The 26,951-nt window shown below is 46.0% G+C and overlaps 1 protein-coding gene across 4 annotated transcripts in view; it reads left to right on the top strand.

Annotated features, from left to right (window-relative positions):
• Positions 1 to 25,620, top strand: part of LOC118787745 (MOB kinase activator 2-like) — a 62,958-nt gene extending 37,338 nt beyond the window's left edge. For 3 of the 4 annotated variants that reach the window (XM_036543384.1, XM_036543381.1, XM_036543382.1), the window contains exons 2-5: positions 20,450 to 20,610; positions 21,857 to 21,950; positions 24,720 to 24,844; positions 25,269 to 25,537. In XM_036543384.1, coding sequence (XP_036399277.1) covers positions 20,450 to 20,610; positions 21,857 to 21,950; positions 24,720 to 24,844; positions 25,269 to 25,537 — 649 coding nt within the window. Of the gene's footprint in view, positions 1 to 10,281; positions 10,398 to 20,449; positions 20,611 to 21,856; positions 21,951 to 24,719; positions 24,845 to 25,268 lie in introns of those variants that run through there. The other variant, XM_036543380.1, reaches the window with a different exon arrangement.
• Positions 25,621 to 26,951: the final 1,331 nt, after the last annotated feature.

Genomic DNA, 26,951 nt, shown 5'->3' with positions numbered 1-26,951 from the left:
GACTTGACTCTGCTGTAAATATTATTTATACTATTTACTTATTAGTACTTACGTAATTCAGTACAATATTTATTCAGGACACAGTTTCAGTACAGTAGCAGCACCTGACAATGGAGCCTAAAACAATACCACAGCGATGCTGAAGCGGGGGCCTGCGCTCCCTGGCTGAGACACTCTGTTCCAGGGCTGGAGTCTGGCACAGCTGCCTCTAACAATAATATTTGGAGAGAACGTCTAGGTGGGTTCACGCGCCTCGGGGCCCGGCCTGCTCCTTATCGCAGGGGCACATAAACACAGGAAAGCCATTTGTGTACACGAGAGGAAACGGGACTCATGAACCCACACAATGCAGGAGCTGGATTCCTTGGGATTTTTTTTTCCCCTGAAGAAGCAGGAAATGGTGAAAGTCCGAGTTCCTGAGGGCTGACCTTTAACCTCCGCGACTGTTCCAAGGCAGCATGTGAACGTCTGCCATTGGGGATGGGTGTTAGGCAAGGTGCAATATGCTACACGTACACGCAAGATGTGGTACATGCCGAACAAAGGGCTGTTTTAAAGCAAAGGAGAAGACGCTAGGAGAGAACTGAACACAATGCACCATTATTATCATAAAGATGGAAGTCAAAACCACTGTGTGGTTGAGTTTTATGTTATTCTATAAAAAAAAAAAAAAAAAATCTGGTCAGGCACAACCTGGTCCAAACTGGAGCAATGATTTCAAAATCTCATTGTTTTCAGTTATATCTTGGGGGTTCTGTACTTTTTGTCTGCAGATCTCTTCCATACCATTTATTTGCAGTTGAGTGTGACAGGTATGACAGGATTGGTGCTGGAGGTGAGTGTGACAGAGGTGATAAGTTATACGGAGATGGAGATGTGGCATGAAAGCCTCGCACTGTAACTAAAGCGCCAGATCCCCAATCAAACGACATTCTTCAAAGGCCAGGCGAAAACATTTTCAAAATATTTGTTCATATTAAACAGGTGAAGTGTGAACGGCGGAGCGCACCTGCTGTTACATAACGTGTTGACTGAGTCAGCGGCGCTGCTCGTAACCCAAATAAGCGATCTTGTGGAGCTGTCTGTGGTTCCCGCACACTGCATAGAAAGAGCACGAATGTACGAAGGATCCTGATCATTCTGCTTGTTGTGTACCGACTCAGTGGAGGTACAGTTACCTTTCACCTGTTGGACGTGGGAGATCCTTGCACTCTTATTTTCAGAGGAGCTCTTTGGATCCTTCCCAGTATCCTCTATTGCGGGCACACGGGTTCTCTGCACCGTGGAGCCCTGATAGCTGTGTTAAATGATGCTGAAGCAACTGGCAAGCAGAGCCGCTGAAGCAGGTTCACTCCTAACCCAAACACCATCAAGCATTCATGACAGGCTGCAAAAGGCGCAGAGTGCCCTGCTTAAACCAGGCCCGAATGAGTGGAAAAGTTGTTCCATGACGCGTGTGGGTGTTTTTTTTTTTTTTCATATATACATGTGGAAAATGTGCCGAAAATAAAATGCGTCTCCCTGCTGATGACGAGCAATTTACTTGTTTTTTGTGTTCTGGCGCCTGTTGCGTAATATTCAGGATGTTTCCAAAGGCAGTCGGAGGAAGCCGTTCATGTACAGCCTTATGTTGCCTCTCTTACATGCAATACATGATATGTGGGTGCCATACATATCCCATGAACACAGAGGGCTTGTGAGCGGGTCTCCGCAGAACACCGCATCTGGAACATTTACACTGAATAACAAGGGTGCAGTGTGGGAGCAGCAGTGTGATGTAGTTGAAGGAAATGGCACTTGAAACCGGTTGCAGGTTCAATTCCCCAGTGAGGCACTGCTGTTGTACCCTGGGGCAAGGTGTTCGACTGTAATTGTGCCAGTAAATGTCCAGTAAATGGTGCAAGACTGTAAGAGATGCCAAGATGGCAAAATTCATGGAATGTTTGACTTTAAGACAGACTATTTGAAAATCATTTTGAAGACCCGTCCCATTTGGCATAAATGGTTCTGGTTTGGGCAGCTCATTATCTAAATAAGCACAGGCCGTATTATGTAAGTTCCGGGAAGGTGGCTTTGCAGGAAGCTAATGAGAGAGGTTTGGCAGGGAGCAACCTGAGTCTTTGCAGTCACCAAAGCTGGCCAAGGGTTTATGCACCTCTTACTTTGTGTGTGTGTGTGTGTGTGTGTGTGTGTGTGTGTGTGTGTGTGTGTGTGTGTGTGTGTGTGTGGTCTTTCATAAGCTTGTCATCCAACCTGATTCTGTCTTGTCTGAAATCTTGGAATTTTTACGGAACACCTCTCATGCTTATCCCAGAGTGCCGTTTACTCAAAATGCATGACTGCTTTTCTCATAACATGCAGTACTGTAATCTGTAATGTAATGTAATCTGTCTCCACAAATGTCTCTGTACCTTTTGTTGCCAGGCAGGAGTTGACAAGTCCCTCTTTCCATTAGACTGAGCTGTAACACTGTCTCAGTCCTTAGCCAGGGCTGGAAAGGCAACAGCCATCCACCATTTAGATTAAATCTGGGGGAGGCTGATTTGAAGAGTCAAAGTTATGTAACATGGAAGAATCATGTACTGCATTTCAATAATCAACAGTATTCTACATAGTTAGTTAGTTCTTTGTTATAATGAAAAATGTTCGTAATATTTAGAGTGTAGTTTTTATAAACAACTGGTGCTCTGTCTTGTGACTATAAAAGGACAATCTGTTAATGACCAGGCTCTGCATTGTCTTTGAGGGCTGTTGAGTCTAGAGTTTGGTCTAGGCACTGCTGTGGAGTTTCATACTGCTAGCTGTTGGGTGGATTGTATTTGCAATTGTAGTTTAAGAACATGTGTCCCCCTTTGGATCAAAGGATCATTATTTAAAGACAAGAAGGGAGGGGGCCAAGGGTTAACGTAGCCTGTTTGTTCCCCATCAAAATCTTTGAGCCTGAATATTGAGTTTGAATTGGGTGATGCACTGATGTACAGTTTCCTACAAACCGTGACCATGGAAAGACCACGTGATCACGTACTGTTTCTTGTTGTGGATGTCCACATTACAGAAGGTGCCCTCCTGTGATAACAGCTTTAATCCCCCTCAGCAATGCTATCAATAAACTGCTAGCAGAGCTCTAGTTGATGCAAAAACATACGATTAGGAAAAAATCTGCTTATTGCAGATGGATGAGATGGGGCAAACAGTGTGTGTGACTAGTGCCAGCTAGTGAGACATGCAGAAAAAACATATGAATACTGCTGAAGTTCAAAAATTGGGGACACACTAGAAGAATGCAGGGTTACATGCCAGTGTGCTGTAAGTTAAATGAAGCCATAAATGATCCAGTTGATTTGCCTGTTTGGCACGACCTCAGTGCACATTATAACCAGGGAGAGAATGTAATGAGTATCCTGTTGGAGGAAGCAATGGCTTTAAATTGTGGTAGCTGATTAAATGTTTTCAGTAACACATTATGAAAGTCCTACACAGGAGCTACATAAAGCCTTCTTTAGTACTGCTTATATAAAATACTCTCAAAAGCATGTAAACAGTTACACCAGCCAGAACACACAGAATGTATTATGTAAGCATCCATGTCATAAGTGATATTACAGCGGAATTCTGATATGGTTTGTTAGGTCTGTGTTGCTATGACAGTCTGCGTTGGCAAGTTTATGAATGTTTATGTTGTGCTTAAGAAGGATTTAAGTAATTCTTGCACACAACGCTACATAAAGCGCAAGGTCACACACCCAATAAAAACAAGAATGGTATTTCAGGAATGGTTGAAACACAGGTCTAATTTATCTCTGTTAGTCTTTCTGTAGTTTATAGCCTCCATCTTTCTCCCTGTCATGTTTAGCATCTGTCAGATCCTCACTGGTCTTCATTAGCTTAATCATTCCATTCCTCAGAGATGCAGGAACGACAGGCATGTGTATCCATCACTTGCCTTAAGAAATGAATGTTCATCCTTTTATGGTTGCACAGATATAAGGAACATACCCTGCATTTTTGGGACATTCCTCATTCCGCGCAAAGTAAAAAACCCCCCCTTTGCTTTGTGTTCTGTTTGTGCGAACCTGTACTTTGTGCCATTTTTTGTTTTCTCTCCCACGGTTGCTCTCCCTCGCTTGCCTCCTGACAGCATAACCAGATTTGGACGATGTGACATACTTCATTGTCCATAGTCCATATATGTGTGCAAAATACTTTTGCATTTCCATCCATGGCTATGCCCACTGTGGCCTCCAAATATGTTAACACAGGAACATTTCATAGCGCTACCATGGTTATCTCTCATTCGGCACATGCGTCAGGCATAGATGTGATAAATTGAAGCTCTTGGCTCTGGTTGTTACCTGTTGGTAGTGTGGAAGGAGACTGTGCAGGTACCTGTGGTATCATATTTGGGAGGGGCTGCCGCTCTGCCCACCACTCGGGCCTGGCCCGCAAGAGTCCGGCTGAGGAAATCTGGAGACAGAGTGGAGCTTTGTGTGACGCCCTGGGGTGTGGTGGCCGCGCTCCTGTTTATTTGGTAGGAGGGACACTTTTTTGGCCAGACAGAGCGTTGCAGTCAGCCCACACCCTCTGTTTTTCTCACCTCTGACATCACCGCTTCTGCAAGGCCCTTTTTTTAATACCTGAGCCGCTGTGAAAAGCCAGCACTGTACTCCTCCGGCTCCTCCGGCACACTTCTGCAGGGTGTTAGTTTTTGGGGAGGAGGGGGCTGCTGTGAGGTACACTCCCACCCTCTGAGCACAATGTCCCTCTTTCTCTGCAGTCCCCTGTCGTCACTGCCACTCGATACAGTTTGTGACCCCGAGTCTGACTGGAGATGTGGTTGGCCACTGTGTTCTTGTTGTACAAATTTGGGATGAAACTGATTGTTTGAACATTTGACCATCAGATCAGAAATCAATTATTTGGATCAGTGCCAAATGAAAACAAAATTTAAAGAAAAATTCATTTTAATTCATGAAAGAGGTCATAATGAGACAGCTTAGTGCTATGTGGATACTCCAGTACTGCTCTTGCACAGATTAGATCTGTCATTTTTGTGTGTGTGTGTGTGTGTGTGTGTGTGTGTGTGTGTGTGTGTGTGTGTGTGTGTGTGTGTGTGTATGTGTGTGTGTTAATGACTACCTTGACTATAAGTGGTCACAAGTTCTAAGATACTGCTGTAGGTATCATAAATTCGCTGTAGTTTGTGTTATGTCAGAATGTCATCAGCAGACGAAGAATATAGCTGATGCCACATTTAAAAATAGCCTGCATTTCCACTCTGGTTTCCACTGTATGCATTAGTGTCTGCTATTTTGAGACTGTTGTGCTATACATACGTGCGTAAAACTGCTTGCCAGCATCATCTGTTTAAAATGTCAGCACTGGCGGCTTCAGTTTTTTTGCATACAGACATTTTTTTTTTTTTAAATCATAAACAGCAGGTCAGTGCTCCACACATTCACACTTCCACAGCCTAGCAATATTTCCCCTTAGCTTGTGTCAAATTAGAGTAGAAAGCAAGCACTGCACCCTCCCCACAATGCAACAAGTATGAACATCCCAAGGTATAGCGATAGTATTTAATATCATCAGCTTACGTGATGAGTGCAAGATGTGCCCAGGTTAAAAGTGTGATAGAAAATGTTGCAGGTCTTGCAGCCTTCATTTTTATTGCTGTGTGTGGACAGCATTTTGTTTTAGGCTCTTCTAGTTACTTGGCCCTAGAAACTCCATGCATTTCTTTTAATTTTTGATCTTCATCTGATGCACGTTAAGTTGGGATCATTACTGAATGCACTCTAAGCCCTGGCTAGAGCTGTGAACTGGGCCGACCCGTGGTGACCCTTCTTGCTTAATGCCACCACCATAGCCGGAGGGTGAAAACATTAGCATTTCAGACCCATTTGGAGGAAAAGTATTTGGGTTTTCATTTTAAAGGAATTCTGAGAAATCGTATGCCTTTTCCGTAAGCCCAACTGATGAGAAAATGTTTCCCCCCCCAAATGAAATTTAAAGAAGAATAATCACTTCTCAGAGCTGTCACAGTGGTTCCATTGCCGCATTGATGAACAGCGTAAGGAACATAGTGTTCGGTGCATGCTTAAAACATCTGCGAAATTCTGCTGCGCACAGTATCGGGCATTGCATGGAATTTCATGTTGGAATTTGATCACCATGTTGGAATTTGAAATGATGTTTGACTGTTGTCCTGTGTGTTCACGGGTCGATGTGTAAGGACGTCCCCTTGACGAGCTGGTTCTTGTGTCATGAGAAGACACCGGTCTCTAGTACACAGAGTCCTCTAATTAGGATGACAGAGCTGTCACCTAAAACCCGTAGGTCCCATCCACACCTGCCGGTCTCTGAGCACCAGCATAAGTGGCGAGCGTCGCTAGAGGGAGCACTGGCACTCCATGTCTTAGTGTCAGGGCGGAGAGAGATGGATGGCTTTATTTGGTACTGACCACGCCTCCATCTCCATAGCAGCGATGGAGAGGGAGGAGTGTGGATAGGCTCTCTACACATGGGCGGGTCACGTGGACGCCCACTCCCCATCCTGCACGATGCCAGCATCTGCTGTGGTTCATCCATATGGTGTGCTAGCCCCAGGGCCTGGCTCACAGCGTCGTCTGCATGTACTGACAGCCCTCCTCTCCTCTCCTCTCTCCCTCCTGCACACTGAAGCTGCTTATTATACGATTAAAACCTTTTAAGTGCAGTCATGAAAGCAATTAAGTAATAAACACACCAGCAGCCCGAGGGGTTTTTTTGGGGGAACTTTGTTCCTAATTCATTTCTTCTTTCTTCAACCCTTTTGGTCTTTTATAGTCAGGAAAAACAAATGCTTTACTAGGCTTTATTTAGTTCCTGCTCCTACGCTTTATTTCATATTTTTTCATACTTCTCCTTAGTTTCATACTTAGTCTGCAGTGGGCATTTGGCTAGTCAGTCAGGATGAGCTTTGTGCAGGGTTATTTTTTTTAGTCACAGTGCCTCTTGAATATTCATTTACTTTCAGATCATATCTTCCCTCTTTCCAGTGACTGAAAATAGGTTTTGGGATTAAACTGTCCTCCTGACAGAGTATCAGGTACATCGTTAAAGAATGCATACGAGTCTGTAGGTTCAAATTTGTCAGTCACTCCACAGTTAGTGATAAGGAAGGGGCTCAGGGGATGGTAACTACAGACAGAAAGGATAGAATGGCACATGTGCATAGCGTAAAGCTGGTCTACCCTCTTCAGTCTCACGGGTCCCCTAGTCTCCCTTTTTTTCCTGTGTGTGCCCTTCTTTGCAGTTCCTGTAACAACAGACAGGTGTGTGAGCTCATTACCAGGGCAGTGAAGGAATTCGGGACATGCAGTGGGACATGTTTTCTCTCTTGCCCACATCCAGACCCCATTAAAGAAAGACAGACACAGAGAGAGGGGTCTGCTCACCCTTGTGGAGGTCTTGTGAAGCCTGGGGGCAGCCTTCGTGGCACTCCTGCCCCACCAACTGCCGACAGTCATGCCATGATGACATTACTGTGATGGCAGTACAGTGCTGTTGCACTGTAAGCGGTGCTGAGAATATGCAGGTTTTACAGTGCACCAGCTAGAGCGGCATTGATTTTTTTTTTTGGTCAGGATTAGGCGGGGGGATGTTGCAATTTATCCTCAGACTTGAATACTCACTGCATAATGAATCTGAGCCCACAAGGGACTTCACCCCAACAACACTGCAGTGGTTGCTGGCATGCAAAATGAGGTTCGACATGCGAAAGAGAGGGAAGTGTGAAATACACTGTAAATTAAATGTGACAATGATAATTTGGTCAGTAATAAAAATTATTAGACATGTTTTCATAATAGTTTATTGCGTGCGTATATGTCGTCATCAGCCACTTGACGGAGACAGATCACATGTACCGGTCACTGATCACTGATCCTCAGGAGTGCTCCTGGTTCCTCTTGATGTTAAACTGTAATCTGCCCTTAGGGGAGTGTTGTCATCCTGTTGTCTCAGTGGACATCAAAATAGTCACTTCATACTTAGTTAAAAAATTATGTATATATGTATGTGTGTATGTTTTCAGACGTAGTGGTAGTTTGTTCTCTTGATCTCCACACTGACAAATTCTCACAAGTCTTATCTGCTTGCAACATACAAGGTCAGAAAGAACTATCATGTGGACCCAGTAAAGTCTACCCTCCCTCACTGTAGCGGATGTGGAATTCGAAGGTTACAGATCCAGTAGAGTGGGAAGCTTAACTCAGCACACTGCTCACAGTCTGTGCACATTTCATCCTTCAATGGCCACGTGGGTTTATAATTAGCTGTCAGACAGCGAGCCCACCTTGCGCTGACCCCCCTGTCCTTGTACCCACCAGCATCTGTGTTCAGTCTGAAGAACTGGATAACCCCGCCCACAACCCATCTGGCTCCTCCTCCTCCCCCTTCTGCTCCTCCCACCATGCGTCCCTCTCTGTCACCCTCCTTTATCCAAATCAGGTGGTCGTCTGAAGCCAAGTGGCATTAGCTGAGCACCCCCAGCAAATTGCCTGCTTGCTTTCCTCTGCTGTTCCACAGTAATACTCCGGGTTGGAAGACAGGTCAACCTGTTGATGTAAGATCACCATACCCTCAGATCACTATCTGACTTCTAACCAGTATGGTTGGCCAAAATCTGCTGTGCATCATTTCACTGGAAACCAGGCTCAGCTGCTTTTGACTGAGGTGAGGGACCTGACTGGGTTGCTTGCATGGATGACAAGCAGTTTCTAACCTGAGCCGTGTTATAACGTGCTTTTCTCAAGGAACAAAAAAAAAAAACAAATCCAGCCTTTTATTTACTTATCAACTGAGAATAACAAGCGTCATAAAAAAAATTTGTAACTGTATCAACTTGCCTGCAGAGATGTGGGCCTCATTGAACACAGCAGACATTGAACACACTGCGGATAAGCCAAAGGAAGCACTTCAAAGGAAAGAGGGGACAGCCACTGTGATAAATGAGATGGATGAGAGACGAAGAAGAAAGGTGCTGGAAATATGAGGCCAATTTTCCCCCGAGAACAAGGTTAGACACAGTCCTTGGATACCCAGTCCTAAATTAATGTCATGAGGCATGAGGCCCCTCCACAGTGAATGTAAACACGTGTGCACGGCACAATTTTGGCCAACGGGATTCTGCGCGGCGAAATGCAGATCACTCAGAGGTGCATCTCAGCCGTAGAAGAAACTAGGTCAAGTGGTTCATTTTCTTGTTTGATTCTGAATCCCAGTAATTGTCCAGACGGTCAGCCAAACCCGTGGCATGTGTTCTGACTCCTGATATCAGCAGGCTCTGTGAAGGAGGCCTTGAGGTTGACATAGCAGCTCCAGCAAGAACGAGTTTCGAATGATGGTTAGGGATGTCCATTTTGAATTCATTTGCTGTTCGAATATTTACTTTTACCGAGATTGAATAATCAAGCAGCCATCCTCCTCCCAACCCCAGTTCTCTTAATAAAGACTCCCTGCAAACAGTCATTTGTTCTGTTTACTAACACCATAATGCATAACAGTGAAAATTCTAAATCAATTATGTATGGTTCTAATACTTGTAAATATTGCAAGAATACAGGTCTGCATTTTAAAGTTTTTTTTTTTTTTTTGTTGTTCACACCCATAATGATCCAAGTGATATGTAGTGGTCTCATGGTCAAATATTTGAATAATCAAATATTTGGCTGCATCCACAATGGTAGTCCGTTTTAAATGGCTGTCCAATTATTTCATTTGAAGAGGAGAAAGGGCTTTGCTGTAATACCTGGGCATTTTTTTCTGTAATGTTGAAGGATGTAATCGCATTGTCTTCATAGGCGATAACGTAAACAGCAAATTGGGACCGGCTATGCAGCTCGTTTGCAGACAAGTTTTCACTTTCTCTGATTTACCTGTGTCACGGAAAAAAAACATCTTTTGGAAGATTCATCTAGAATTAAGCATAAGTCGTACTGTCTTTCCCCACCATTTTTCAACTAGAAATGTTTCAGTAAATACAAATGTTTGGTGGTGAAACTACAGTAAGGGTTTGCGCGGCGCCTCAGGAGAAGTTCTTCCAAAGTAAACGAAGAAAAAAATAACTATGGCTCCGCCTGTTCCATGCCGATTGGCTGTAAGAGAACGGGGGCGGTCCACATGCAAATGAAAAACACTTGCATTTGTAGTTGGGATCAAGAAGGAAAGTTTTCGCATTCATCCCAGCGAGTGAGCGCAAGCGGTCAGGAGCCTCATTCCGCCCGAGCTGTTTGCGTTACCATGGTTGGAGATCACTGTACTCTCTCCGGAGACGGCGCGGCTCTGCACTCCCAAAGAAGTCCCAAAAGCGGATTAAGCTGCAAAATGGTCCTCCAGGCAGTTGGCAGAGTTTTGAGGTAACGCTTAAAGATATTTTTTGCATTTTATTTACGTTTTGATTTAAACGGTTATATTGCTAATGCGTCTTAATGTCCGTGCAGCGGCGCGTGACAGGGCAGCGTGGTCGGTGTTGGAAGTGGAAGTTTCCATTTCGAAAGCGCATGAACGAGTGGTGCGGGTCGAGTTTGGCGATTTGTGTTCAGTGCGCTTTTCTCTCTACCGTTTCTCGCTGAAGCTTTTTGCATGATAGGCTTACATTTGTTCTGTTACAGAGAGAACATGAACATATTACACACCACACGATCGGTACTAAACGATGTTTATATTCCAGACAGCGCATTGCTCCGACAACCCTTCGTCTGTAATGGTTACACAGTAGTTAACAACAATGTTGTAATTGGTACGATGGCTAAGTCTTAATGGGTTCATCCTATTTTTTGACTTTGCGTTAAGCAACGACATTGATCTCACCAAGCTTGATCTGGCTGCATTCTTAACATGACAATTGATGGCTCAAAACGCATTGTATGCAACTGAGTGCAGAAGAGAAGCCATTCATAAATAAAAACTTGTGACATGTTGGTTAAGGTTATGTGTCCTTTTTGTTGAAGCGAGAAGGGCTACTTCCCTGGAAACCTGTTGATTTACAGTCCAATATAGATATGCGGCATTTCCCTAAACTTGTTATTGTATGGGGCAAAAATATTTATGTCCCTGTAATAATGGGACAGATTCCAGAGTCCACTTGTCTCCCAAGCCTTCAGTAACTGGGTCATCAGATAATCAAATTCCTGCTGCAGTTTGAGTTTGTGTTTGATTTGAACTTCCCCTCACAGTATTCCCCTCAGTCTGCCTGTGGAATAGCTTGCTTTCATTGCTCAGCACAGTAAGATTGTTCTGATTTAGTTCTGTGTATAACTGAATAATTAAAGGCCCTGGGTTCTATCAGATGTGTGAAGAGAATGCTTTCAACCATTCTGTATTGGCATTTGATTATGTGCTGTCTATGTGAAACTGTGCAATAATCACATCAGCTGTAATTCTTCTACACCATTCTCCCAGTGAATGCTACCCCAGATGATAGACACAGCTAAAATATTAAAAAATACAAGGATTTTTTTTTCCTTTTGGTTGCTGGGAAACAGTCATGTGTTCTACAAAAAATATCATTAGACACAGTTTTTATAGTATTTGTTTTTACTGACCACTCAGGATGAAACTTGCCCACCTCATGTACAGCCAGATGTGCCACAAAGAAAGTCTGGAGATGTGGAGATCAGCCTTATCTTTCAGGGCAGTGGTGTGCTCTTGAAAGAGGTTACTGAAATTAAGGGCAGCTCTGTGGTCACTGTGTGAAGATAACGTGTGAGGTGGTGAGATGCACAAGGCTACACATGACACTCTCTCTAATCTCTGAGTCTAAAAGTCCCATTTACCTCATCAGTTTCCCAAGGCCGGCACATCTTGTGCTGAAAGTTCATCTCAAATCTCAGCGCTCAGCCTTTGACCATATCACTGCAGCTGACTTCCCCACTGATCCAGTGGATAGAGTGATTGCCAATTATGACATCATAATGATTTAAACAGTTGCCCGACACAAAGTCTAGAAAGATAACAGCATGTGTCGAAACGTCAAATATTGACTAAAATCAACTCTTTATTTTATCAAAAATCATAATCCAGTGCCATACCTGCTTTTTGGCAATTTAAATGAAATTAAATCAAATTGGTTATAACTCTGCACAGGACTTCAATGGTGGGGAGCTGTTTAGCCCCAACTTTCTTCATGCAGGAGTGACATTGTGTTGTTTTGCACGTTCCCTTCATATGAGTAATGCTATTTGGCTCAAGTGTCATAAACCTGAGGTAAGACTGGATAACAAAGAGATACCTTTAAAGCTAAAAGGAAACTGAGTCATGAACCAAGCTGTAATGTTTTTCTTTGTGTATTGTGTTGTCCAACCGGTTGCCATTTCAAACTGCAGTCTCTCCACCTTCTGTCAATAATCTCGCTCCACCCTTACATTAAATCAACATGGCCGAGTTTTCGAGAAGCCAAGAGGCAAAAAAGAAACAGGTCAGGCCGTGACACCGCAGTTATGCTAACTGATGTTGAAATGGCACTGCGTCCCCAGCTCCCAGACAGAGAGAGGTGTTTACATTTGAACAGGCTCGCATACAGGTGTTAATGTGTGTGGCAGCAGGAAGTGATGCAAAAAGGGGGGTAGGAGGGGACTGTGGGGAAGGAACTGAGTGATGAACTGTATGCTAAAAGCAGGCCAGCACTGCTGTCCTGGGTGGCTGCTGTTATGATTGAGACCCCAGCGTACCATCTCTGGAGGGTTGATCTCGTCCTTTAACATGGCGGTGTCGTTTCTGACATGCTGCAGCCGCAAGTGCAAGGAGGGAAGGGCCCCCTGCTCAAGAGGGACATCCACTTGGATGTCATGTTGGAGTCAAAAAATCTGACTTTTTCCTTTTTTTGTGGTAACAGCAGTTGTTTTTCTCACTCAAGAGTACATTACATCCCGTTTGAAAGAGGGCCTGAATTTTACAGGCTGTTGATAAAGTAGCCTTGGAGTGTCGGCATCAGTGACGTAAATGCACACAAAGCTCGGCGATCAAGTGCTTTTGAGTGACTGATGTCCCAGTGCCAGCTGATAGAGTTACTGCCCCTTTCGCTGATAAACCAGTCTGAAGGTCTTCGGAGAGAGAGCTGTGTCGGGCGTTTGCGTTTCAGCACAAGCGCATCTGACAACTGACTGCAGCTCTGTCGTATATTGTCATTTGAATTTGATGCCAATGGAGCAATTGGCTGCACCATTGCCTGCTAACAGAGCAGCCACTTTTCCGTTGTAATGTGTGTGAAGGGCAAGGGGGTGAATTGAAAGGGTTTGACTGTTTTCTTTTACTCTGAGCTCAGGACAGAAACAGGTTTACAGTTTAACACATCTAATGAGGCTAAACTATGGGTCCCTGCTCTTTGTGCGTTTCTGTGGGCATCGTCATCTACTTAATGAAAGCGCATGCAGGGGAGAGCGACTGACATTCTGCACAGGGCTGCGAGAGTCTCTGGAGGTCATCCAGCCCCAATTTTAGCTCCATAATAGCAGGCCTGGCTCTGGCGTATCTGGCGTCGCTCTTCGGGTTGTGGTTTTTCATGGAAAAACGGCTCATTCAGTGTTTCTATAATGGGGATCTTAATAGCAGCTCCAGAGCCCTGGGGTTCAGGCAGTGGTGGGCGAGTCGCAATCTCCAGCCAGCCAATCCAGTCCACAAAATGGCCGCACCCCCCCCCCCCCCCCCCAAAAACTCAGCACAAAGTCTCTGGCGTTTTGCTACCTTTGGGTTTATTCCATTCACTGTGATAGTATTTATCAGCCTGTCGATTGTAATAGGATGGTTTGTTCAGTGATGAGTAGAAGCTCTTCCAGTAGGTACCTTTTACAATGTAAAAAAAAAAAAAATTCCATGCTATTAAGGAACCACCTCTCCAATGCGGTTGATTCTGGTTCTACCGCATTACACTTACCTATTTTTGGAAACTGTTTTCCTCTTGGTTATTTTCACCTAATCTTGTTTTGTCTCTTTTTTTTTTTTTTTTTGTAAAGGTCGTTCAGTGCAGGCGTGGGCCTGTAATCTCTCTGGAGTGTTTAAATAGTTAACATTCCCAAATGGGAAACAGGTTAGGGCATGTTTCCCTCAAACCTGCTTTTTACCCCATTTGCATGGAAACTTAGATGAGCTCCGCTCCATGCCTTTACCCGCAGGTTCTTCTCTAATGTAGAGGCCTGTTTCTATCATTGAGAATGAGCAAGTGATAATTTAGGCTGTTTGGGCAACAGAAAGCGTTACCTCCAACAAAACATTCTCTGTAGTCTCTGTAGATTTACTGATGAACTCTAACATGGTTTTCATGTGAGGTTGTTGTAGTTATTGTATATTTTGGTCCTGACAGCACCGAGGTCATCTGGTTTTCTGCTGGTCCTTGGGTGCAGTGCTTAGCCTCAGACTGATGTAATCCTGTCCTTATACTAATGGTCAGATTCTTTGCCAGTCCACCATTTCACGTCGTCCTGGTGTCGCAATCTGGGGCTTGGCGGGAATCGGTGACAAGGGAGGAAAAAGGGAGTCAATAAATGGATATTTTAAAAGGAAGAGAAGAATTGCCAAATGTTTGTGGTTGCATAACATAGCAATAAAACATGGAATCTGGATTATTTTCTCCTCTTGGCATTTAAACCAGAAGAACGCACGTCAGTGCAGCCAGCGGAATTTCTGAGTGCTTCGGTTCTTGGTAGGTAAGCAGGGCGTTTTCAAGGAAAATATCCACTGGGTGGGTTTTGAAGGCCCCGCTGGAAAAGTGGACAGCATGATTTAACATCACTCGCTGATGAAATCGATGTTTGATGAAGGAATCTTTTGTTTCCCGCTAATAGGTGTAAGTTACACAAACCGGGCCTCTGACGTTTTCCCTAATCACGTCCCAAATGCCATAATTGAACTAATTAAAAACAGATCTCATGCAGGCTAGGCAGTGTTGTGCCAGCCAGGCGGCTCAACTACTGTGTGGTGCCTATTTTTAGTCGCTGCTTACTCAGCAGGTTGTCAAAAAAACCTAATTTGTCTTAATCATAGACCACTGAGCCTGGTTTGGGCTCATATTTTTGTGGTGCCTGTGCTTTAATTCAGGCCTGTATTATGAGTGCAGTGTATATACCAAGGAGGGACTAGAACAGAGCAGGAGTGCATTTGGGAGAATACTAGGTTTCCTCAGGCATGCTCCAACAAGCTGTGTGCGTACTGAAACCCACAGCTATCAGTGTACTGTGGAGAGCATCAGCCATTTCCAGCACACCCTTAGTGTTCTGACGTTCCTTTCTGATGCATCTCGGGCACCAAACATTTCCTTCCAGGGCAGGTTGACCTTGAAGAAATGTGTTAGCTGTGGTCGACCTCCCCTGCCGCCTCTCCTTGGTCCAGCTATCTCTCCAAGGATGAGAGGCTTTCTTGTTTGAGCAGTCAGACCAGAGATGTGAACACTCGCCCAACAATCCTGTGTTTTTCTCATGTTTTTGTGGCCCCCGACTTTACACTGTGAAGCAGTTTGCTTCGGTAACACAAATTCAGTATGTGTCTTTGCTTCTTTACTTCTGGTGCCATACAGATCAACTTCTCACAACCTTACTAGCGCGATAACTCGGTCATCTAAAAGAAGCAGACTGCTCTAAGCTGTTACATATTAAAACACAGAAAACTGCATCGTTCCTCAGTTCCGGCCTCAGCCCCTCCTGGCTGAAGGGCATGAGCAAGGTCACTAGCATTGCTTAACCGATCTGGCTCCCTTGTGTCCCTTCCAAAAGACAGTGGAAAAAGTAGGCTGGTCAGTAGCCTTAGTTCTTCCGAGTTTGGGTTTGGACAGTGGATAAGGGGCTGATGCCTGGACGGACTGAGCTGGGGTCTCTCCTTATGCCGTCTGACTGGGAGGAAGGGGCTGGTGCCCACAAGCATAGCAGGAGGAAGTGTCCCCTTATGGGGACTTACGTGCTAGTAAATCACCCCTCTGTCTTTCGTCTGGCAGCTGGAGCACTAACAGCAGCTGCTTCTGTCTGGCTCAGATTGGGAAACCTTATTTCACTTTTGCTCTTTTTTTCTTGTTCTTAACATTAAGAAGACAGAGTGTCTCTTGCAGAGCTGGGGGAGTTATCTACTTCTCTTAATCTCCAACTGGGCACGATTGGGTCATAAAGGTAGGCTGTTGCACAGAAATCCCACCGGAGTCTCTCCCACTCCACAGAACACATGCGTGTAATTCTGGCACTGAGCTCTGGGTTTAGTGTAAGGGGAACGTCTATATTTGTGCATTTGTTGTGGGAAAATCATTTAATTCCAATTAACTTGAGTGAACTGCAGTTATCACAAATCTTATGTTTTCACGAAGTGTTCCCTGTACGTTTCTCATTGCCAAAAACCACCCCCTGCTCAAATTGCGAGCCATTTGTGTATTTTAGGATAAAAAGAGCTTCCCTGCTGCCAGCTGCCATCCAGGCCCCTCACCAGCACCATGCTCCCTCTCTGTAATGGTCTCTTCCAGAGAAAACCTGGCCATAAAAGGCATGCGTGCCTCGATATCAGGATAGAAGGCTGCGAACGGCAGCCAAAACCATCCCAGCGTCTCCCAGGAGGGGCTCAGACAGGGCTGGGAACTGTGGGTAAGATCTGAGACAGCGGCTACATGGCGGAATCGCAGGAGTGACTAACGTGGTCACGGGCACTTCACCTTCTATCTCCTCGTCATGTGTTTCTGAGTCCTCTTTGAGATGCCCAGCCGAGCTGGGCTGGGCGCCGAGTCACATGTTTAATGCTGTGTTTAAGCATGGACAGCCAATGGGCATATGAAGCGGTGAGCAGAAGGGGGATTCCTCAGGCTCAATGTTATAAATCACCAGTCACCAGAATATCGATGACATGACCACCTATTAAAAGTCACCTTTGTTGAAACGTGTCTTTCTGATCTCTTCTAATATTTCTGGTTGCTCATACGTTTTTTTTTTTTTTTTGGCCTTCTCCAGTTCAGTTAGCAAACTGTAAACTGGGTGGCAGTGTAGCATAGTGGTTAAGGAGCAGGACTTGTAACCGAAAGGTTGCCGGTTCAATCCCCGCTGGGACACTGCTGCTGTACCCTTGGGCAAGGTACTTAACCCACAGTTGCCTCAGTAAATATCCAGCTGTATAAATGGATAACATTGTAAAGAACTGTAACCTATGTAAGTCGCTTTGGATAAAAGCGTCTGCCAAATGAATAAATGTAAATGTAAATGTAAACGACAGCTTCTGCACCGTCAGCTGTTGATTCAGTACGCGGACACAACTATGCAGAGAACCTTGCTCTACCTCCGTGTCCACGGCGCTGTGCGTCCAAGCCTTCCCTGAATGGGTGAAAGTTGCAGAGTGAATTCCAGAATGCCTGGCACGGGAAAGCAGACAGAATGGGACATGCAGAGAAAGTCTGCCCTAATCCCAGTGGAATGCAACCAGCTTTCCCTGCGTGTGAGCAAAATGCTGTTAACCCAAAAGTAGCATCTGCTCTGTGGATGTGAAAACGTTTGCGTCCTTTAACTATGAAAATGTTTACAAAAACATACCAGAGAGATGAAAGTTCATATCAAACTTCAGGGAGTGCCCTTACTTTTGCGTCATAGTCTCAAGTCTGCTTATTTTGGAATACTTTTTATTTTGGAAACATTGATGTAATCAGGGCTGAATTTATCTCATGATATCACAGCAGTATAATGGGTAATTTGTTTATTTTTAGTGGCTTTCCCATATGTTTAGAAATTGATCAAGTCAGTGTGAATCTTTGCTATTAAATACAGATCTATAGTTGATCATTCAAGAGCTGGCATGTTCTTTTCACAATTTGGTATAGTGAAACGGTGACAAAAATTGAGTCATAATCCATAGATATTAGATGATTTGATGTGAATGATTCAGTAGGGATGCTTTCAGCTTGGGGCCTGTTCTGTTTCATACATATTTATATTCTTCATTCATACTCATGCTATGCATATTCATGGATATTAGGATCTGAATGTTTTCAGATGGACTCTTTCCTGAGTATTGAGAAGCTTAGTTAGTAACATCATTTAATGTTTCCTGGTTTAGGTGTTTTTATAAGTGTTCAACTTTTTTTTTTTTTACTTGGATTCAATTTAAAATTTTAGATGCTTAATTCCCTTTGTGTTTGCAATTGAAAAGTGCTAGGTTTACCCCTAGTGCTAGTATTCCAGACCAGCAGGGGGCGCTGGACTCTGAAGCGTTCCTGATTTATTTTCTCCCACCTGCAGCAGTCAGTCATTCAGTCAGTGGCAAGAACTCTACGAGCTGCTGAGACCTCCCAACCCCCCCAACCCCCCCCAGCTAAACTCTCAGACTGGCAGTGGCCCATCTCTTCATTGCTCCACCAGCTGCACGTGGCCACCCCAAAGGTGTCTCTCAGCACTCGTGAGCTGCCGGGTGGTCACAGGGACCACAGCTGTCTGAACCTTAGGCTCCTCATAGCCCCGTGACATTTCAAGATGTGACATCGCCATTTAGGGGGGTGAGAGGGGGGGATGGAGGGCAAAACGTTGCTTCATCATGTGCGGAGTTCTTAGCGAAATTTTTCCAAAGTGAGCTGAAGGTTTGCAGGCATCAGGTGCCGCTCACTCTATCGCATACCTTCCCAAATACAGTCTTGCCTTGCTCCTCAAGCAGGCGCTCTGCTGAAAGTCCCCACTTAGCCCTGTGCTGCTCTGCTGCTGTTAAGCACACACCAGTCACAGCTTGTCTGCTAAACATCTCCACCGCGCTCCTTTTTTCCCTTCCTCTGTCAAAAAAAAAAAAGAACATTCCCAATTGTGTGTGTTGGCATCTGCAGAAAGACTTGAGTGTTCAGGGGCTTAAGGCTGAAAGAGCAGGCCTCTTCCAGGCTTCCTTGTGCCGCGGTCTCGGGCAGCGGAGAGCGGTTTGTTTGAATGAGCAGGAAGAGGGGTAGGAACAGGCCAAGAACACGTCGTGGGGGATTATTGTGTTTAGACGGAGGGTGTGGACTGAGAGGCCGGAAATCGGGGTCGACAAAAGCACCATAAATTAATCCTGAGAGGGATCTGAAGCCCCCCCCCCCCCCCCCCCCCCCTTTGTCCTCAAACAACCCACATAGTAGCAGAGAGAGAGAGCGGGAGAGAGAATGGGAGAACGGGGGTGGATCGGGTCAAATCCCAGCTGAGCTCAGTACAGCCAACAGAGAACCAAACCAGAGGTAGAGCTGCTCAGATGGTGGATTTGCGGCCTTTGGGCTGGAGCAGATCCCTCAGGGGCTGTAGAACTGCGTCGCCGTTCCCTGTGATTTGTGCATGACATAATGGCGTCCAGATTGCTCGTTTAAGAATGAGAGGCTGCTGGACACGGTGGTTTTCAGCAGCGATTGCGCACACAGATGGCGGGTTGCAGATACAGTAGCTTTTGGAGCTGAAACCGGAGCCAGCTTGTGGCCTCGGCGTGTTAGTGGATGGGGGGGTTGAGAAGAGGAGGAGTTCACTGTGGTTGTGCGTGGGGGTCAGCTAAAAAACCTGGGGGGGGGGGGGGGGGGGGCGCTGTGTGTTTAGGGGCCTCCAGCCCTGGCTGTTCACACAGCAGCAGGGGATCAACGCACAAGAACAACAAGGCCGGAGTCTATGGACAGCGAAATTACACAAGGCACAAATCGCACATCTCACACGGTTCCTAACCAGTCAGAGGGGTTCTTTCAACAGACTGCGCCAGGACAGTCCGTTGTTGTCCTTTGTGCACTGTGTGACACGTGCATCCTTTTGGCTGAGCTCCTTCACTTCCGCGCGCTGCTCCACAATCTGCAGCAGGGTGCACAGTCAAGGCCCGGGACGCCTGAAAATAGCACTGCAAGTCAAAGGAGTTTACCTTGGCATTAGCAGCAAGGACCAATGTTCGGCACTCAGGTCCAGTGTGGAAACTTATGGCCTCTTTCCACCCCTCGAGGACAGCATCGGTTACACAGCGCTTAATGCAAGCCCACATGCATCCCATGACAGACTTAGACGGCCTTTACACAATGCAGTTTGGTACCTGTGGTCGATAATTATATGGAGGAAACGGAATATTCAATTATTCAAGCACGAGATCCCTAATGCATTATGTGGGTAGTGTTTGAGTTGTACTCTCTCTGTGTCAATTTATGGACACCTTCAAACCCTGTGGGAAACAGCTGCCCTTGGACTGACCCACAGCTCATTGTGCAGTTCTGTCTCACCGGGATAAATGAGGGTTATTCAATCATTGCATTAAGTAACTCACTGATGGTACTGTTTCTCCTTGAAGGTGTGAGAATGCGAGTGTATATTTTTTCTGCTGGGAGCAGCTATAATAATATTCACCGGCAGCTCCTTGTGTCAATAGATGGAGCTGAATCTGGGAGGACAGAGGATCTCTGTTCGGTGTGTGATGTAACACCTCTGCTTTGCCACTCCTATTCCCTGCCCCTCTGACTCTGCTCCCCTGTCTGTGTCTCATGCAGGAAGTCGAAGACGAAGCCCAATGGCAAGAGGCCGCCCACCGAGGAGAAGAAGCACTACCTAGAGCCAGAGCACACCAAAGTACGGGTCGTCGACTTCGACCTCAAGGAGCTAGTGGTGTTGCCCCGGGAGATCGACCTCAACGAATGGCTCGCCAGCAACAGTATGTCACCAACTCATTTGCAAGTTCTGTAAAGCATTCAGGCTATATGCTTATCACCTGACCTTTTTTCCATCTTGACAAGCTTATCCTTACAGTGTAAGGGGAATTTGGTCTAAAATGGGACCCATGCTGGCGGAACAAATTGGCTTTGTTCCACTGAGAATAGGGATTCGCTGGTAGGTCAGGCAGGGTTCCCTTTTCACTCCACTCCTGACACTCTGGGATTTTGTAAGCCCCTATAAGTTACTCAGACTGTGTCAGGAGGATGTGCCTGTCTACTCTGATGGCTTTTGCCTCTTGGTGCGCTGTGGGATGTAGTATGAAAAAGTCACAGAAGGCATGCATGTGTATGTATATTGGAGGATTGCATGCGCCTCTCCCTGCATTCCTGTGTGGTTTCAGTGGTTGCCGTTTTGGTGGTGATGAGCTTAAATACTCAACTGGCCACTATTAAAGTGGAGTGACAAAGGGGAAAAATTACAAAAATATAAATAATGAAAGGAGAAGTTGGTCATATTTAGCATTTTTCAGACTTCCTGTGTTGTGAAAATAACTGAAAAGGAGGGAAAAGGTTTCAGGACCTCATTTTGCAGTGATGTAACACTCTCTAATGCAAAACAAAAGTTCAGCAAGTCAAAATGAAGCACAGTAATGGGTGTTCCCCAACTGATGCCATGCGTTATGCAAACCCTTTTGCTTTAAGTATGTACCTTCTTTTTTTTTTTTAATTGAAGCAATACTTGCAGGCTTACCAAGTGTGGTTAAACAGCAGCTTGTGGAACAGGATAATAATAACACTGTTCCTGTTTCATGTCACTATTGTGTCAGAAGTTCATTCTAAAGACTATTGTGTAATAATAACACCGTAATACAAGATGGGCATTAAAAGTATACACACACACACCACACACACACACACACACACACACACACACACACAGAGTTGGAAAACGCACAGTTTGGTTCCTTGGGTTCACCCCATTTGTAAGGATTAATCCATGCATTTGTGTGGTGTTAAAGTAGGATTTGCAATGGTCCATATCAAGCAGTCTCCATTCACGTGTCTGTGACATAAAGCACAAAAGGTCCCTGGTGAGGCCCAGAAGACACAGGACCGAGTGCTGTGTGCGTGTGTATGTGTTCCTCTGTGAATGTGTGTGTGTATGTACGTGAGTTTGTGTGTGTGGCGTCTCAGAGTCCTTGTCTCACGCTGTACCTTTCTGTCTTTATTGCCTTGTTCTTGCAGCGACGACCTTCTTCAATCTCATAAACCTGCAGTACAGCACAATCTCAGAGTTCTGTACCGGGGAGACGTGTCAAGCCATGACAGCCTGCAATACGTAAGTACACCTGCCTAATACCTGAGCGCCTCCTTCTCTCCCAAGCGATAGTGAGACAGCAACACAACACCCCGCTTGACAGATGACCCAGAACAGGGACAGCCAGCCCCGGTGCTGGTGCACGTGGCTCCCCCCCCCCCCCCTTCGCTCAAAGCTCCGGTCTCAGGAGCAAGACTGTCGCTGAGCAGAACTGTGAGGCGTGACCTCCAGAAGACAGCTCAAGCATGTACTCGGTTTTTCCTGGTTTTGTTTTGGTTTAATGCGTAGGGCTTTAAATGGGCACTGGGCACAGACGCGGGCAGACTCCTCAGAGAGCCAGGATCAAAAGGGCGCCAGAATCGGCCCTTAACGAAGCTTGCGGGAGTTCTTGCTGTGCTGTGGCCGCCAGGTTGGCTTCGGCGCCTGGCTCCGTTTGAGCCGCCCCGCCCTCTCGAGCTGCCTGGGTGGGGCGGGGGGAGAGAAAGGGGATATTCCACAGCAGTCAGCATCAAAGAGGCTGGAAAATATCACCGCTTCCTGCTTGTGACTCACTGTCGCGGGCCCTGTGTTGTCACACGAACGCGTATCCAATGCAAATAAAACATAAGGACTTTGGCGAAGAGGTAGGGCTCAACAGCACTGAGGAAGCGTTTGTCCCAGCTGCAGCAGACCGCCATAAACTGCACGGTTGCGGGCGTTCGATAAAAGTCCCTCCAGCCCCCAAGTCAGAGAGATCATTTACTTAAGCCGTATACCCAACTGGTTTACCCTGTCAGAGCGTAGCCTGCTTCCAGCATGAAAGCTGCTCTTAGATAAACTTGTGAGACCCGGAAAAACCAGATCCTCCACAAATTCAAACCACGCTTTCCACAGAGTCATCATGAACAGCGACAGGTGAGGGAAAAAGCCAAATTAAAGAAGAGCAGGATGCAAATAGCAGAACCACTTGCTCACCATGCTGTCAGGTGAACCCTGAATAGGGTGAACCTTCAGTAACTTTCCTAAACACCTGCATCCTTTTAGACGTTCTAGCATATTCTAGATTTTCACCCTCAAATCATCATTTAACATCATTTAAGTGGAGAGATCTGATGTACCTGCCTTTTTGCTGTCGTTTGAGGGCATCGGAACCAGGGGAGGGTATGCATAGACAGGCTTAATTAACTCCCAACAGCAGACATTTGGGCCATCCTGCTCAGTTATTAACTCACTGTAAGATGGTGTTTCTAACTTCTCGCATTAGGCCCTCTGTCTTTACACAGCACCGGCTGATCCCCATTCACAACAGCAGGGCAGTTGGTTTCTTAATAAAACGGCTCACGACAGAGACATGTAACGGCTGTCCTCGTACTTGCTTGCATGCATTGTGGAGGTGAGCTTCAGTGAGCTTCTCTCTGGCACACAGGCATGCCATCCCAACCCAACTGTTCTAGTCACAATAACCATTATAGGCTCTACATTTTCAATGGTGGAACACAAGCTGAGTGTCCTCTCTGTTTCAGTTGAGTTCATTGCTTTATTGGCGGGACGCAGGAACATTTGTGTTGCCAAGGGAAAATGACTCTTTCAGCAGGAATAGTGCTAGAAATTTTACTAGATATGAAAAACAATAAAACAAATCAGTTATGAGGACGATGAATGAAACTCTTCAAATGTTTTTTTTAATAAAACCCCAAAATGAATGTAGTCTACACTCCCTCAGGGGGTGACAGGTGGTTATATGTTTTGCTGCCATTAATGGGCACCTTCTTTCTTCCTCAAGGAGGCTGGGAGTGTTTGAATGTCCCACAACTCAAGGAACTGTGGATGAATTCAGTTAATTTTATTTAAAGAAACTTCCTCAGGGCTGTTGGGTCGGCTTGCTTCAGACAGGACGGCACCAGGCCCTGCCCAGTGGGCACGTCCCTGGGGTCTGTAGCGGGTTGCTGAAGGCCCTCCTTCAGGCCCCTCTGATAAGCTCCGTTAATGATCCGAGCCAAGTCTACACATATCAGTGCAAGAACACCGGCCAGTCTAGTAGCAGTTTACTAGAATTAGCCTGCAGATCTGATAAGAAGAGCCGCAGGCGTAATTAAGCGCCCGATTTCTGGAAGCATTTCCTTGAGCTGAAAGAATGGTTCCTTTTGTCCCTCTTCGTCTCCGCTCCGTCCAGTTTGTTTTGTGTCTCGCCCGTTCAGCACAATCCCCTCACTTTGTTGGGCAGCTGACCCTACTACTCTTCTGCGGTCAGCAGCGTGGACACCTCAGACTGCATTCCAGAACTTTCATAATGACTGCAAGTCTTCAGCTCTCTCTTCTCTCAGCTTTTTGTCCAAGCATCAGTTATCACCAGAGCAGCAGTTATTACCCATGTTGCACTTTTGGACTGGGCAATAAATCCATAAGCAGTCCTGGCCTTCCTAAAAATGTATGTGATAGCGGGTTCAGGGTTTACTGTTGTTTATGATGAAAGGGACTTCATTCCGGTCAGGATGTAAAAAGGGAAATGTTTCCTTTTCAACCAGATATTGGCAGTGGCATCGGTTTTGGTTAATGATTATCCCATAAACATAAACTTGCTTATGTGGCAGATAATTTTCCTGGTCTAATCGCAGTAGGCAGCACAAGTAGTTTTTAGGGAGAGTGTTCCTGGAAGCTCTGCCATCAAGCAGCTGTCTTCCTGTGTTTACAGTGGTGCCAGTGTCCTTGGCTTTTATCTGCTCTCTGAAGGGTTGACTGCCAGACATCGGCCCATAATGCTGTTCAGCCTGGGTGTGGTCTGACTCTGCTGTCTCTCTGTCTCTGTCGCAGGATATACTACTGGTATGATGAAAAGGGGAAGAAGACAAAGTGCACAGCCCCGCAGTATGTAGACTTTGTCATGAGCATGGTGCAGAAGCTGGTGACAGACGAAGACATCTTTCCCACAAAATATGGTGAGTTTAACAAAGTACTGCCCCCCGGTGTTCAATTCGGAACACTGCAGTTAACAGGTATTACTTGGTTCATGGTTTCCAAACTTGTGGTAAGTTCTATGAAACACTGCCCCCCTATGTTCAGTTCCGTTGCTCTGGAAAATTTTCCATGATTTTGCAGTCTTATCTAAACACGATTGATTAGTTCAACAGTGCAAAATGTATGCTGAACATCATCCAGTATGTCATTTTTAACATGTATCTTACATTGTCGCCTTGCCATCTGAGAACATATGTTAATTTAATATAAATAAATTAATGTAAAGATGAAGGCCTTTTCTGTCGGAGGTTTCCACAACTGTGAAGAATATCTTACATCTGACACCTCTCCTCTGTTTCTCTCTGTCTCTCCTTATCTCCCTCCTCGCCCTGCTCTTCATTCCAGGTAAGGAGTTCCCCAACTCGTTCGACTCGCTGGTGAAGAAGATCTGCAGGTACCTGTTCCACGTGCTGGCGCACATCTACTGGGCCCACTTCAAGGAGACGGTGGCACTGGACCTGCAGGGACACTTGAACACTCTGTACACACATTTCATCGTATTTATAAGGGAATTCAACCTGGTGGACCCTAAGGAGACGGCCATAATGGACGACCTGTCCGAGGTGCTCAGCCTCCCCCTGCCCGCCGCACAAAACCATGTGACGGAAAGATGAGCTGTCCCTCACCCGCCGCCCAGCGTGGAGGGGATGGAGCCAGCCAGGGTGTGGGCGGGGGGCTTAGAGACCCCCCCCACACCCAAAAATATTGCTATTCTGAGGACCCAGCCAGCAAGGGGTCTGTCACGCCAGCGGGAAATGGCGTGAGCTTCCCCCCACCCCCCACCCCCCACTTGAGGCAAATCCTGCCTGCATACCCAGCCCTTTCAGTAGGAAGCAACCATGTCTGTTCTGTTATATTTTGTTTCATTTTGTTCTTTTTTTGTTTGTTCGGTTGTTTTTGATTTTTTTTTACCCCCCTCCCTTTCCCGAGTTTTAATTGTTTTTTCGTTTCTGGGGACATTGTTTTCTGTTTCGCTTCTCTTTTCCCTCCTCACTTCCTAATGTCAACATCAGGGTGGGGGGCCGCCGCCTCTTTTAACACACTGTTGCGTAACGATGTTATTAAAGCAGAAAAAACGAGTGACTTTTTAATCATAGTGTCCTTGGACCCTGCCACATTCGCCCCGTCTCTCCCCCCCCCCGGGTTTCGGGATGATGTTCCACGGGATGGTGACCATCCTGTCCTCTGGTAAGACTCCTCCTGCCTCCTTGGAGGGAGATTGTCTTTCATTTTATTTTGTCATCGTAGTTTGGGGGAAAAAAAACACCGCGTTTGAGAGGCCTTGCAGCTCAGAACCTGAGAGAAGATGGCACCACTGCCGCAGAGAGGGAAGTAGCAGCTCAGAGTGCTGTTCTCTTTTCGTTAGTGTTATGCTCGTAACTGTAGTTTGAATACCCCCCGTTACCCCTTTTAACAGCTGAGTCATTGCTTTAGGAAAGGAGTATAAGAGAGCTGACAGCAGTCACACGGAGGACGATAGAGAGATACTGAATCATATCTCTCACAGAGAGGGGAGCAGAATCCGAGGGGAGGAACAGGTGGGGGGTGGGGGGTTAGACAACCCCTGTTGTCCTCCAGGCTCCTGACCTCCAATGCAGCTCCTCACAAAGACAAAGACATGGCCACTTGTCTGCAGATGCACACACCTGCTTGTGCTGTGTTTCAGGTCAGGCAGCCTGGGGTATAAGGAGGCCCTGGGAACCGCATCCCCACCTGCTGCAGTGCTCAGACTGAGCTACAGAGACATGGGGAGGGGTGGGGAGGGGTGGGGAGGGGGGGGGGGCGAAGGGCGGGGGAGGGGATCGTGGTGGGGTTCAGGGAGGTATGTAAAACAAAATCATGTTGGTGTCCGCCCACTTCCCTGTATTGTGACTACACCCCACCTTAAGGATATCCTGATCTTTGTTTTTTAATTCTACTTAAATGATTAAAAAGGACAAGACTTCATGGAATAATGGAAACACCGCTATTATATAATATGCACACTTGTCTAGCAGTGGAAGAAAGTGAACCCCCTGGCGAGAGAAT

Source organism: Megalops cyprinoides, chromosome 13, assembly GCF_013368585.1.
Source record: "Megalops cyprinoides isolate fMegCyp1 chromosome 13, fMegCyp1.pri, whole genome shotgun sequence".
Classification (NCBI taxonomy): domain Eukaryota; kingdom Metazoa; phylum Chordata; class Actinopteri; order Elopiformes; family Megalopidae; genus Megalops; species Megalops cyprinoides.
This window is presented reverse-complemented; position numbering and strand designations above follow the sequence as displayed.